The sequence below is a fragment of the Delphinus delphis genome, chromosome 20 (assembly GCF_949987515.2).
Source record: "Delphinus delphis chromosome 20, mDelDel1.2, whole genome shotgun sequence".
Lineage (NCBI taxonomy): Eukaryota > Metazoa > Chordata > Mammalia > Artiodactyla > Delphinidae > Delphinus > Delphinus delphis.
The window spans coordinates 13,599,624-13,614,121 of record NC_082702.1 but is presented as its reverse complement, the minus strand read 5'-3'; the positions used below and the strand labels follow the sequence as shown (position 1 = coordinate 13,614,121).

At 52.8% G+C, this 14,498-nt stretch overlaps 1 protein-coding gene across 2 annotated transcripts; it reads left to right on the top strand.

The window, feature by feature from the left end:
• Nucleotides 1–719: 719 nt before the first annotated feature.
• On the top strand, nucleotides 720–12,543 carry EIF3K (eukaryotic translation initiation factor 3 subunit K). Of its 2 annotated transcripts, none has more exons than XM_060000754.2 (8): nucleotides 720–903; nucleotides 1,812–1,910; nucleotides 4,489–4,609; nucleotides 5,911–5,985; nucleotides 8,922–8,988; nucleotides 9,089–9,166; nucleotides 10,885–11,010; nucleotides 12,475–12,543. In XM_060000754.2, the coding sequence occupies exons 1-8, from the start codon at nucleotides 845–847 to the stop codon at nucleotides 12,504–12,506; spliced, it is 657 nt and encodes a 218-aa protein (XP_059856737.1). In that variant the 5' UTR covers nucleotides 720–844; the 3' UTR covers nucleotides 12,507–12,543. The 2 variants fall into 2 exon arrangements, with proteins under 2 accessions (XP_059856737.1, XP_059856738.1); XM_060000755.2 differs by having other exon boundaries at nucleotides 781–878.
• The last annotated feature ends 1,955 nt before the right edge of the window (nucleotides 12,544–14,498 follow it).

Genomic DNA, 14,498 nt, shown 5'->3' with positions numbered 1-14,498 from the left:
GTGGTAACCTCCTGTGCGGTGCGAAGACCAGTCGACATGCAAATGCCTGGATATCCGTGTGCACATATGTGGATGTACCCAGAGCATATACATAAGTGACACATGCATGTGTATCCATGCCTGCAGCGTGCAGAATCTGTTCACACATCTCATGACGGCACACACGGGGCACTCGCTTTCACCCACAAAACGAGCCGGAGGAGTCCAGGAACCCCCTCACCCTGCCCCTGCCGGGCAGAGAACAACGGCTTTGCGGGCCGCAACCCCCGGCGTTAGAATGGAGTGCGAGGAGCTCAGGATCCTGCCTCAGGGACCGAGGCCTGGGCCAAAAGGGGACCTCAGAGAGCATCTTCCTCGGGACTTGGCCACGGCCCAAAAGGAATCTGTCTAACACGTGCATTCCAACACAGTTTTGAGTTCACGGCCGCGCGCAGTGCGACGTGGGTGCAAGCCACCAGTAAACAGGCTCCTTCACTGGGAGTTCCCGCGCACTTCCCAAGGACTGGAAATGGATACTCGAGGCCCCGGAAAACCTGAGCCCCGCCTCCTCGCCTCTAGAAGCGCCTGCGCACTGGGCTAGACTAGGTCTTTTCTCGCGCCGTTGGTTCTGCTCGGTTAGAGAGTATGCGCACGCGCTAACTGCGCCGCTGGGAAGAAGTCACGCGGCAGCCGGAAAGCGTGGCAGTAGCCTCCAGAGCTTCCCCACACCTTCACCGCCACTCGGGCTGGAGAGAAAACAAAGACGTAGTTTCCGTTTCCACCAGCTCTTCCTCTTCCAGTTCTCGAGGACGCAGTGCCGGCCGGGAGTTCGGCTGTAGCCCTGGTGTGGGAGGCGACAACAGTCATGGCGATGTTCGAGCAGATGAGAGCGAACGTGGGCAAGTTGCTTAAGGGGATCGACAGGTCTGAGCCTGGTCGGAGGGAGCACTTCTGGCCAAGAGGGGTGGAGGAGAGGGTTTTCTGGAGACAGCAAGGGGTGGGATTTTTCAGTCATCCTGGAGGACATGTTTAAGGAAAGCACTGTAAAGGCCTAAAGGCAGGTGGTAGCCTTGCCAACCGCTCAGTCTCCCCCTCTTTAATTGCTTTAAGCCCGCCCTCTCTGCTCCTCAGCTTTCCCTCTATCAGCCCCTCAGTTTCCTCTCTCTGTTCCTCAGTCTCACTGTGTCTCTCAGTGCCTCTTTATTGCTCTCCTTTTTTTTCCTCATGTCATTCATTGAACACATGTTTACTAAAATCTACTCGGTCAGTTCTGGGCAATGCTGCGGACCACAGGTGACCAAAAACAGCCAAAGGTCATGCTTTCATGCAGTTCCTAGTTCAGAGTCCAGGCAGACCAGACAATAGACAGTGATAGCCAGGAGTGGTCAGAGCGGTGATGGGGGAAGCACAGATAGATTGGTCGGGGCTGGGATGAGGGAAGCTAGGCAGGAGAGGATGGGGCTAGACCACAGTGGGGTTTGGGGACAGAAGGAAGGGGTGGGTGGCGAAGATGTCCAGGGGACCAGGTATACAGGCTGCAAGGGCTGGTTGGCTGAGAGATTGAGGAGGCATCCTAGAAAAGACTCCAGGGTTCTGATGGGGTTTAGAGATTACACTTAGGTCTGGGATGTGGATAAGCTTCAGTAGAGGTTATAGAGCTGATTCAGTATTTGAGTAGAGCAAATGGCCAGTGACAGATGTAGAGGGAGGGAAGAAAGGAAGAGGGAGGAGCAGGCTACAGTGCCCTCCACCCCCCACCGGGTTCCATAGAGTGACGGGCCTCAGCTCTTGTCTCCTCTTTGCTTACCCATCTTGTTTCTCCTCTACTCTAGGTACAATCCTGAGAATCTGGCCACCCTGGAGCGCTATGTGGAGACACAAGCCAAGGAGAATGCCTATGATCTGGAAGCCAACCTGGCTGTCCTGAAGCTGTGAGTGTCTGCCTCCATTCCCACCCCCATGCCAGTAGCCAGCACTCCCAGCACTGGGTGGGGTGGGAGTTGGGAGTGGCCTGCAGGATGTGGCTTCTCTCTCTTTTTCAGAGTTGAAGTATAGTTGATTTACAACGTTGTATTAGTTTCAGGTGTACAACATAGTCTTTGGATATTTTTATAGATTATGTTCCGTTTAAAGTTATTATAAAATGTTGGTTATATTCTCTGTGTTGTACATTACATCCTTGTATTCTATTTATTTTATACATTGTAGTTTGTACCTCTTAGTCCCCTATCTTCCCCTATTTTGCCACTCCCCCACCCCACTCCCCTCTGTTAACCACTAGCTTGTTCTCTGTACCTATGAGTCTGTTTGTTTTGTTGCGTTCATTCGTTTGTTTTATTTTTTAGATTCCACATAGAAGTGAAAACATATGGTATTTGCCTTTCCTTGTCTGACTTACATCACTAAGCATGATATCCTCTAGGTCCAACCATGTTGTTGCAAATGGCAAATTTCCATTCTTTTTTTTTTTTTCTTTAAATGGATGAGTAATATTCCATTGTGTGTATGTGTTTATATGTACCACATTTTCTTTATCCATTCATCTGTTGATGGACACTTAGGTTGCTTCCAGATCTTGGCTATTGTAAATGGTGCTGCTCTGAACATTGGGGTGCATGTATCTTTCGAATTAGTGTTTTTATTTTCTTCAGATATATACCCAGGAGTGGAATTGCTAGATCATATGGTAGTTCTATTTTTAATTTTGGGGGGAAGCTCCATACTGTTTTCCATAGTGACTGCACCAATTTACATCACACTAACAACCTACGAGAGTTCTCTCTTCTCCACATCCTCGCCAATGCTTTGTTATTTGTTTTTTTTGTTGATAGCCATTTTGACAGATGTGACGTGATATCTCATTGTGGTTTTGATTTGCATTTTCCTGATGATTAGCCATGTTGAGCATCTCTTCATGTGCCTGTTGGCCATCTGTATGTCTTCTTTGGAAAAACGTCTATTCAGGTCTTCTGCCCATTTTTGAATAGGGTTGTTTGTCTGTTGGTATTGAGTTGTATGAGCTCTTTATATATTGATATTTTGGATAGGATGTGGTTTCTCTTAATGTGCAAGACTAGGAAGCCAGAGAAGTTGGGGCTGGAGGAGGGATGGCTTTTAAATAAAAACACACATACAGGCTAGGACATAAAACGAATGTATAGTTTAACAAGCGATTATAAATGAACACCTGTGTAATCACCATCCAAGTTGAAAAACTGAGTGTTGCTAGCACCCCTGGTCCTTTGCCCCACATGCTTTGTGCCAACCACCCTGACCCTGGTAACCGCTCTCGTGGTATGCTCTCATGGCCTGGCTTTATGTGAATTTACTGCACGTGCACGTACACACGCACACATACACACGCATCCTGATTAGCTTAGTTCAGGTTTGCCTGTTTTGACCTTGACATGAGTGTCATTATGCAGCTGGAGCTCTTCTGCACCTGGCGTCTTCCACTTGGCCCTGGGTTCGTGAGCTCCATCCTTTTCCTGTGTGGCTGCAGTTTGTTTGTTGTCATTGCTGTATAGTGTGTGTCTGTGTCTTAATTATCTGTTCTCCTGTTAGTGGGCGTTTGGGTTCTTCCTCCTCAGTGCTTTACTGACATACTACCAGCTGTGTAATTTTTATAGCTTGCATAGCCTCGGTTTTGCCATCGATAAAATGGAGATAACAACACTTGTGTTTGTGAGGTTGTTTGGGTGGTTATTGGTGATAACCGCTGCTTAGTCAGTGCTCCCCATGTGGCAGCTGCTGTGCTGGAAGCTTTGTGTGTATTAACTCACTTAGATGTGAGGTAATTGTGCGCTCACTTGCCCTTGAGAGCTAGATATGGTTGTTATTGTCCCGTCTTGCAAGGGAGGAAACCGATGCACAGAGCATTTAAAATAAGTAGTCCGGGCTTCCCTGGTGGCGCAGTGGTTGAGAGTCCGCCTGCCGATGCAGGGGACACGGGTTCGTGCCCTGGTCTGGGAGGATCCCACATGCCGCAGAGCGGCTGGGCCCGTGAGCCATGACCGCCGAGCCTGTGCTCCGCAACGGGAGAGGCCACAATAGTGAGAGGCCCACATACCGCAAAAAATAAAATAAAATAAAATAAAAAAAATAAAAATAAAATAAGTAGTCCGCTAGTCCCCACCAAACAAACAAACAAATAAATAAATAAGTAGTCCAAGGTCACTCAGCACTGAAGCTTAAACCCAGGCACTTGGCTCCAGAGCCTTGACCAGTACTGCAGACTGCCTCTTATGTACTCATTTGTTTGTGAATCACTCAACACTGTCTGTCTTACTGCATGGTTGTGAGCATTAACTGTCCCCATCTACAGAGCAGGAAAGTAGGGTCAGGGAGGTTAAGGTCACACAGCCAGAGAGTGGTGTGGTTGGGATCGGAGCCCAGGTGTGTCCAGCTCCCAGACTCTGGGCCGAAGCAGTGGGCAGCCTGTCTGGCACCTGGTGAGGCCCAGGGACCTGGAGACAGCACTGCTACTGTGTCTCTTGTTCCCCTTCTCAGGTACCAGTTCAACCCAGCCTTCTTCCAGACCACAGTCACCGCCCAGATCCTGCTAAAGGCCCTCACCAACCTGCCCCACACCGACTTCACGCTGTGCAAGTGCATGATCGACCAGGCCCATGTATCCTTCCCATTTCCCAGGCTGGGTGTGTGGGAGGGGGCGGGGCAGGGTAGCTGAATTCATGGGGAAGTGGTCTGAGTTCAGCCACAGACACTGAGCTCTGAGCTTGGCCCGGTGCTGGCTGGGACTGGAGCACTGTGGAGGCTGAGGAAGGCCTGGCCCCCTGCCCTCACGGAGCTCACAGTCCAGTGGGGGAGACCTGTCCTGTCGGTGACAGCCTGAAACAGTCAGGGCTTGGGGTTAGAGAGCAAGAGGCACCTGAACCTGCCTGGATGCTAGGAAAGCTTACTGGAGGAGGGAACATATGAAAGGTGAGGAATTAGGTGAAGCGGTAGGGAAGGGTGGTCCAGGCAAAGGGAATAGTATGTAGGGAAAGGAGGAGGAGAAGAGCTCAGTGCTGGTTTTCAGAGGCAGTAGAGGACGTTTGGCATAGCTGCGCCACAGAATTGGTCAAACTCAGAAAGGGCACTGGGGAGCCGTAGAAGGCTTTAAAACTGCAGAGCGATATGGGTAGATTTATGCTTTAGAAAGATTCCCATGAGGCTTCCTAGCTGAGTAAAGACCACCAGGCAAAAGGCAGGAGCCGTGAAGAGCTAGATTGTCAGCTGAACTTCATTGTATGTAACCTCAGGGCCTGGCACAGTGTCTGGCACAGTGCTGGTCTTCAGTGAAGAAATACTGAGTGAAAAATCAATGAACTGGCCTGCTCACTGGTGGCTGGGCTGAGAAGTGTCTTCCTCATTGAACCTGCTCTGCCAGGTGTGTCCATGGGAGCACCTGCCTTCTGAGAGACTGTCCACCTTCCCCAGAGGTCTGTCCCGGTGGCTTAGAAAAGGCACGTTGTCCACTTTTCAAAGTGCAACAAAGTGTACAGTGAAAAAGCCAAGGCTTCCTCCCTCCCCATCCCACAGCCACCTACTCCCCTCCCCGAAGACAGCAGTTGTTTGCAGTTCTTGGCTACCTTTCCACAGATACCCTACTGGTACATAAGTACAGGTGTTTATAGACACATATTCCTCCCCAACCAAATGGTGGGCTGTTACACACATCGTTCTGCATCTTGCTTTTTTCTTGTCACAGTGTGTCTCATCGCTTTCTCCATGTCACTTCTATAAGAGGTGACTCGATCTCAGTGTGTGGAGTGGCCACAGTCGAATTGTCCCCATCACTGGGTCACTAGGGTGTTGCTCACTTTTACCATTACGAGCGTGCTGCGGTGCACACAGGTGGGCAGGCTGGTCTAGGGTCAGCAGCAGCCTCCTCGGGCTCCAAGACCTTTTGCCCTTAACGCTTCCTCCCAGCAAGAAGAACGGCCCATCCGGCAGATTTTGTACCTCGGAGACTTGCTGGAGACATGCCACTTCCAGGCCTTCTGGGTAACTTCTCTTGGGTCCGTGGTCAGGGTGGTGACTGGGCCGCGTGGAAAAGACTGCTAAAAGTCACGGCCAGGGCTTCCCTGGTGGCGCAGTGGTTGAGAGTCCGCCTGCCAATGCAGGGGACACGGGTTCATGCCCTGGTCCGGGAGGATCCCACATACCGTGGAGCGGCTGGGCCCATGAGCCATGGCCGCTGAGCCTGCGCGTCTGGAGCCTGTGCTCGGCAACAGGAGAGGCCACAACAGTGAGAGGCCCGTGTACCAAAAAAAAAAAAATAGTCACGGCCATGCACATTTGTTGGCTGCCTCCGTGTTAGTGGGCCCTGTGCTCAGAGCTTTGCGTGTGTGGTCACATGGAATGGTCATCCTCACCCAGAGCCAGGACTCCCAGGTCCTCTCCTCTGCCCGCAAAGCTCAGGAGCGTGCTCACACGGCCCGCTCTCTCCCCCTCCCCTCCCCCCTCCCCTCCCCCTCCCCCTCCCTCTCCCCCTCCTCTCCCCCCACGTTCTTCCAGTAAAAGTCCTCCATCCTCTAAATACTCTTCCCCCTTTTCTTGTTCTAACTGAGCCTGGCTTCCCACTTCTGCAGCTTCCCAAGTGGGAGGCCAGGTGGCCTCCTAGCTGCTCACTGCCAGCTCCCAGACCCATCTCCCCTCCCCCAGGCCCCAGCCCCGAAGCGCCTGTGATAGCACTTCCTGCCCCACTTCGTTGGTATCAGCACCCCCCTGCCCGCCCCCCATGACTGCTCCTCATTTTTGTGAAGAATTCAGCTCACTGCCACTCTTTACCGCTGCTGTCTTTATTCTCAGATACTTGAAAGGGCAGATCCGTCATCCTTCCACCACCCTGACTTCTCAGTTTCCGGATTTCTTGTCCTACCTGTGTCCTGAGCCCCTTACATCCTAGACCAGTTCTCACCACATTGGACCCCTGAGGAATTAAAAAAACAAATACGAACACGTGAATCCTGCCTTCACAGAATCTGATGTAATTGGTCCAGGTGTGGTCTAGGCTTAGGGATTTTAAACACTTATCCTTGGTGATTCTGATCGCCGGCTAAGGCTGGGAACCACCGGCCTGTACTCAATTGCCTCCTCTTCTGCCCATGAATGTCAAACGTTTCCACCCTCCGACCACTTCCTCCTCGCTTCCCAGCTCGCCCCCATGAGGTCAAGTCTCCGACCCGACATTCTTGGGCCTGGCCAGCAGCCCCAGTCCTCTGTTCTGCTTCCTCCTTCAGCGCAAGGCGTGCGCTTCTCCCCTCGACACCTGTGTCTGAGGGGATGCTCCAGGCTGGAGAAGACCCAGCAAGCGACCCAGACCCGCTCTTCAGCTCCTCCTGGCCTGGGGCCTTGCTTCCCTCCCCCTCGCCTGGACAGCTCTTCACAGCTGCCCATCACCACCACTTTCTCCCCACCTCAGCTTACCATCGGGCTTCTCATTTCATGGGAAAATAGAAGCAGCCAAAGCAGAACTTCCTGCCCCTGGCCAGACGTCTACTGGCAGCTGACAGAGCACTTTTCTCTTTTCGTGGGCGACCTGCCCCTCCTCCCGTCACAGGCACCCCTGCTCCAGTGCACCGACCCCCTTCCCCCTGGCCCACTCGGCAGCATCACCCAAGCCGTTCTCCCCAGTCTCTGATAGCAGCAAACTTGGCCTTCCCGCACCGTTTCTGTCACCATGGAACACGTCCACCCCGCAGTGGGTTCTAGCCTAAAAAAGAGAATGCTCCCTGGACCTCCACACTCCCCACCAGCTCTGCCTCTTGCCCGCTCCCTCTGCTCCCCTTCCAGCCATGCTCCCGCCTGGGGCACTGGCTGGCCCAGTTTGCCCAGGGCTTTCCTGGTTTTCAAGCTGAAAGTCTCACATCCCAGGAAACCCTCAGTCTCAGGTGAATCGGGACTGTCGGTCAGCCCGCCCCTGGGCCAGGTTGCCTGTGCTCAGCCTCCCCTCTCCCCCTGCTCACATGAACTCAACGCCGCCGTTCAGTGCACTCAGGCTTTTATGACCAAGCCTCTGCCCCCCCAACCCACACGCAGGCCGTGGAACCACTCTTGTTGAGACCCACAGTGACGTCCCCATTGCGAGGTCCAGTAGGAAGTTCTCAGACCCCAGCCCAGCTGCCTGGCCAGTGTCTCTTGGCCTCCGGGACAGCTGCTCTCCTGGCTTTCCTCCCGCTGCACCGGCTGCTCCTTCCCGTTGTCCTTGCAGTTTCCTCTTTTCTCACACTGAGGTTGGGGGGCGCCCTGGCTGGGAAGGTGGCATTTGAGCAGAGGCCTGAAGGAGGTGGGAGTGGTAGCCGTGGGGGAGGAGAGTTCCAGCCCCCAAGGCAGCCAGCGCAGAGACCTTGAGGTGGGCGGGTGTCTGGAATTTCTAAGGGGCAGCGAGGAGCCCCAGTGGCTGGAGTGAGGGGGTGAGTGGGAGGAGGTGGCGGGCAGATCCTGGGGGGCCTCGTGGGCTGTGGTAGGACCGTTGCCCTTTTCTCGGAGATGGGAGCCAAGAGGAGGTAGGTGAGTGTAGGTAGCTAATCTGTATCTGTCTCCTCTCTTGGGACTGTGGTTTCTGCCTGCCAGGTTCAAACCCCAGCTCTGTGACTTTGGGCAAATCACTTAGCTGCTCTGAGCTTTGATTTCCTCATCTCTAAAATGGGCAAGGGACTTCCCTGGCGGTCGAGTGGTTAAGACTCTGTACTTCCACTACAGGGGGTGCGGGTTAGATCCCTGGTCAGGGAACTAAGATCCCACATGCCGTGCGGTGCAGCCAGAGAGAAAAATAAAATGGGCAAAAAACCAGCAACTGTTGCATCATAAGGTTGCACACAGAAGAAGGGCTGGCATGTGGGGTGGATGCTGGGGTGTTCACTTCCGCTATTGTCAGTGTCAATATTCTTGACATTATTGATGTTACTGTTATTTCAACATTGTAAATCCCCTCACAGCAAGCCCTGGATGAAAACATGGACCTCTTGGAAGGTATAACTGGCTTTGAAGACTCTGTCCGAAAATGTAAGTTCCTCTCTGAGCTTGGGCTCCCTGCTGCGGGGGAGGGAGTGGCAGCAGGGTCTTGGGGGTGGCCCTTCATCATCTTTGTCCCTAATTTCCACAGTTATCTGCCATGTTGTGGGCATTACTTATCAGCACATTGATCGCTGGCTGCTGGCCGAGATGCTCGGGGATCTGACAGGTAAGGCCCCCTCTGGGTCCCTAGTGCCCGTTTAGGAGGTTGGGAGCGAGGAGGGCGGTGGGCCTCAGCCAGCTTCTCAGATGGGCCCACCCCTGCCTCACCAGGTCATTATTGAAGGCCCAGGGAGGGAATAAGGAATTAGTATAAAATGTTCCCTTCTTTGGCGGGGTTCCTATGGCATTCATTCATTTATTCTGCGTAAATTAATTCAACGCCTATTCTGTGTTCAAGGCCCTGGGGCCACAGCAGTGAACAACACAGAATGACTCAGATTCGTTCTTGTGGAGTTGGCAAAGCAGGTGACAAATGAAGATGTACATGTCCAGTGGGAATTCATGCATGACAGCCCCTAGAGAGGGCTGGGGTGGGCGAGGGGCGGGGGGACAGGAGGCACATGGAGGTGATGAGGTGCAGCGTCTGAACGTTTACAGCCTGAGGGCAGAGCCAATGTGAGGATCCTGTGTGCTCACAGAGCGGCCAGGAAGCCCTAGGCTGGAGCAGGGTGAGTGAGGGGGCGTAGCTGAGGGCAGCGAGGTGGTGGTGGGAGGGGCTTCAGATACTGAGGAGCCTCCTGCCTGAGGACTTTGTCCTTTACCCTGAGTGAGATGGAGCCACTGGAGGATCTGAGCAGAGAGGGACCTGATCAGATTTATGTTTTTAAAGATCCCTCCAAGGGCTTTCCAGGTGGCGCAGTGGTTGAGAGTCCGCCTGCCGATGCAGGGGACACGGGTTCATGCCCCGGTCCGGGAAGATCCCACATGCCGCGGAGCGGCTGGGCCCGTGAGCCATGGCCACTGGGCCTGTGCGTCTGGGGCCTGTGCTCCACAACGGGAGAGGCCACAACAGTGAGAGGCCCGCGTACCGCAAAAAAAAAAAAAAGATCCCTCCAAAAAGAAAAAAAAAATGTGTGTGTATTTGCTCGTTTTGCAAAAAGAAACGCAAGAAGGAAAAATAAAAGAACTAAGGAAAATGGTTACTCCCTGGGGGCCGGAAGTGAGAACAGGGAGGAGAGTGGTGGGTTGGGGGAGAGATTTCTCTAAGTACCGTCTTGGGTAGTTTTGCCTTTTGAGCCAGGTGGGTTTTTTGTGGGATGTTTGTTTGTTTTCAGTGGAAGCTAACTTTTAGTGGGCACTTTGAGTCAGGCACTATACTAAGTGCTTTACCTCGGATAGATGTTTTACATATTTAAAAGTGAAATTAAATCGAAAGGGGATGAAACAACCCTTAGAATGGAATGTAAAGAGAAACAGATGAATAATAGTCATACAGAAAAGAGTTATTTCAAGGAACAGAACACTTCTCTGGCTGGACAACCTTACAGGCATATTTTCTAAAGGCAACAAACAGTTGCAGAGAAATGCTTAAACCTGGTGCCATAAGCTTGTTGTCAGTGGTAATGATGACGCCCTAATTCTGAAGCCATTTCATGTAGATTGTGGCGAAGGGCAGATAAGTACACTGCTGTCATTAGGAGCCGAGCTTCGAAATGGGAGAGGTAAATAGAAAATGAAAGGAGGCTAGGGCAAAAGCCCTGTAATGGGAAGGATGAGAAGGCTAAAAGGCTCCCTCTGGCTGCTGTTCGGAGAATGAACTATAGAAGCACCAGGCCGGCAGCAGGAGACCAGGTGGGCTGAAGGCAGGGAAGGGGGACACCTTGGCCCCCCCGGTGCTGTGGGATCAGAGTGCGCAAAGCCCCTGTGCTGCTGTGTCCCCTGCAGACAGCCAGCTAAAGGTGTGGATGAGCAAGTACGGCTGGAGCACCGATGAGTCGGGCCAGATCTTCATCTGTAGCCAGGAAGAGAGCATTAAGCCCAAGAATATCGTGGAGAAGATCGACTTTGACAGTGAGTGGTGGCCTGAGGCCTCAGGCTGTAGGCCTGAGGAGGTGCCCTTTGACAGACCAGGGCTGGGGCCCCAAAGGACCCAGGTAAATAGGTTCTGGTTCAAGGCCAGGAAATTGGCATCTGCCAGACTCCCCTGACCTCTTCCGTCCCAGGCCGCCTGCCCAGGGAGGGACGGCAGAGAATGCTGGGTGTCCTCCCCTGGAATTCTGGGTACTATATCCTGCCCTGAAGCACTCAGTAAGACTTCCCGGGGTCTGGAGGGGCCTTGCAGGGTGTCCCCGCACCTTCACTGATCCCAGGGCTCTCGGGGCCTCAGCCCCGCATCTGCTAAAACGCAGCAAAACACCAACCAGAAGTGCAGGCTCTGCAGTCCAGCTAGCTGGGTGGGATCTTGGTTCTTTATTTCATAGCTGTGTAACTTTGGGCAAGAGATTTTTATCTCTCTGTGCCTCGGTTTTCTCACGTATAAAGGGGGGATGTTGGCACCAATGATTATAACAAACACTGTGTAGTTCTTTACACTTTTTAAGTCATTGGTCCTCAGGTCACCCCCGTAAGGTAGGTGCCATTATTGTAAGTAACTGAACACCACCACGATAGGCACCTCATGGAGGTGTGAGTGTGAAGTGAGGCGATCCACGTGCACCACTTAGCAAGGAACCAGTCCCACAGCTCACTGAAGGTTACCCTTGTCACCATCATGTATACATTACCTAACACAGACTCCACTGGCTGCTCAGCTGGAGCAAACCTGTTGTTCCACTAGCACGCGCTCTCTCACCTTTGCGCTGCATGGATGTCTTGGAGTGAGAGAGAACCGGGGGACAGGGAAGGGCTGCTTCCTTAGGCCCTGGGTCTCGAGTGTGATTCTGGTGTTTGAAAGATACGGACTGGTATGGTGTAGCCTCTGAGTACAAACCAAGTTGCTGCTTAATCGAGAAACAGGATTGAGCGGGCAGTCATCTCCACATTTGGGGGCTGTGGACCCTCACTCTAAATGAGATGTGCCCACTGGGTGGGGTTCTCTGAGAGAACTCACTGGAGCAAAGGGTTCTGCAGTGAGGAGATGTAAGTTCAGTGCTCAGAGTGTCTTGCAAACAGTACGTAATAAATGTTACTATGACGGTGATGATGATAGCGAGCTACACTTACTTAGTAACAGGCATTGTTCTAAGGCCATCATTTAATCCCATAGGGTAGATGGTTCTTATAGGTGGGAAACTGATGTTTAGCGACTTGCTTGAGGTCACCCCACACACCCTGCCCCCCGGTACAGGGTGGAGCCGCGACCTGAACCTAGGCCTCCTTGTTCCAGACTCCAGACTTTTAACTCTCCTGCCTTTGTGATGGTGACTGAGGGGGTCTGTGGTCATCTGCCCCTAAACAATCATGGGCGCTGTGGTTGGTGGCTAAAGGTTCGTCTCCTGTTGTGCTCACGTTGACCCTGGCCTTCCCTTTCAACAGGTGTGTCCAGCATCATGGCCTCTTCCCAGTAACTTTGCAGGCGTTTAATAAAGACTTGTTGACTTCTTAGCCCTGTTATCTTCTTGTTGGCTTCCTGACTCTGCCCCTCTCCCGCCGGGGGAGCAGGCCTCGCATGGCCCTGTGCTGGGGCCACCTCTGTTCTGGCTGCCCACACCCACGTCCACCAGCAGCCAAGCTTCCTTTGATCTCCTCCTCTGCCCGGACCCAGCAACTGACCTCCATCACCACCTTCCTGACCTGTCAGGTCACAAGTGGAGGGCACGCAGCCATGAGTCAGCAAAGAGGGTGTGAATGGGCTGTGGGTGAGTCAGCAAGGAGGAGGGTGTGAATGGGCTGTGGGTGAGTCAGCAAGGAGGAGGGTGTGAATGGGATGTAGGAGCCCAGCCCTGCACCTGGGGCCAGCTTGGGCTCTTCTGTCCTCTTGAAAACCTAGGCGAACAGGTGTGGCCACTGGGTTCCTGGTGAGGGAGAGGCACCGGTTGCCCTTGGCCCTCACAGATGCAGCCACTAGTGGCCCTGAGGCAGTGGCTGGAGGGGTGAGTTTGCGGGGGGAGGGGGGGTATTCTGGCTGCTTGCTCAAGCGGTTTTGTGTCCTTGCTTTCTGTTCCTCAGTTTCCTCATCTGTGAAAGGGGGAGAATAATGCACCCTTGTCAGAATCATGAGGATTCTGTGAGCTCTGGCTGGTAAATTCCTCAGATCAGGACCTAGCCTGATTTTGGCGCTTAGAAAACTGGAGTCGTTAATTTCAGAGTCAGAAGAGTTTGTCCCCAGTGTTGCAAACTAGTCCCCAGCACTCTTCTGTTTGGTGAGACTTTATAAGAAAATTGGGATTTGAGGCCAGGCCATTCCACCCCTACCCCATGCCAAGTCCCAGCCTACAGTGGCCAGGAGGCCTAGCACACGTCACATGATCCTTAGTTGGGTTGGTCATTCGCATTTTACAAAGTATTCCAGACATTCTGGCAGAGTGACCTTAGGTTGGTTATTCGCATTTTATAAGGTATTCCAGACTTTCAGTCGGAGTGACTTTGGGCGGGTGTCTTCACCGGTGAGCCTGTTGCCTGCAGGAAGAGGGAGTGGGGACAACAGTGACTGGGGAAAATGGAGGAAATCAAATGCCACAATAGATGCACATCCCTTTACATAGACTGCTGGTGCCCCTGAGGGAGCGCCTCATTCTCAAATGACCGTATGTGTGGACTCTGCACACGGAAAGGGCAGGTGAGCCTGTGCTGCCAGCCTTCCCAGCCCTCCCCACTTGCCAGCACTCACACCCATCGTTCTCTGAGGGCCCTGACTTGGGGAGCCAGGGCCGACGGGACACCCTTTGCTCTGGGATCAGACCTGAGCAGGATCCAGGAACTAGGGCATACCCAAACCCTGGGGAAAAGGGTGCTTTTGCAGCTCAGGAATTGGGAGCTGGCTCTAAGGGGGGTAGAAGGAGGGGAGACTGGTATGCTGTTACCCACCCATTTGGTTGTGTGAGTCAGCAAAAGGCACCCTTTCTGGGTGGGCACACTCCCACTCACCCACGTAACATTGCCCTTGTGTAGGGTACAATGGGCCATGGCCACCCTGCAGGGGAGGAGGAAATGACCTTTATCTGTTTTGGAAGCCACAACTTGTCCGGCTTTGCCAACCTGCTTTTACTCCAGGAGGATCATCCTTTGAGCAGCTAAGAGGCCTGGCTCTGCAGAACGACTGAGTTCAAACACCAGCCTAGTGACCTTCGGGGGTGTTAGTCAACCCCTCTGTGCCTCAGTCTTACAGCTGGGGAGAGTACCCACTCCAGTCATTGCTGTGAGTTAATGCACTCAACTTGTCACCTGTCATGGTGGCTCGGGCTTAGGGCTGCTGTTTCAGGTGCTTCCACAGTCACCTCTAGACATCCCAGGACCTGTTCATGTTCCTGCCCTGAGAGGATGCAGCCCTCTCTCCTTTGTTTCATCTAAGTAGCATTAATAATGGGATACAGCATTTATTTGTTTTAATTCAACACTTA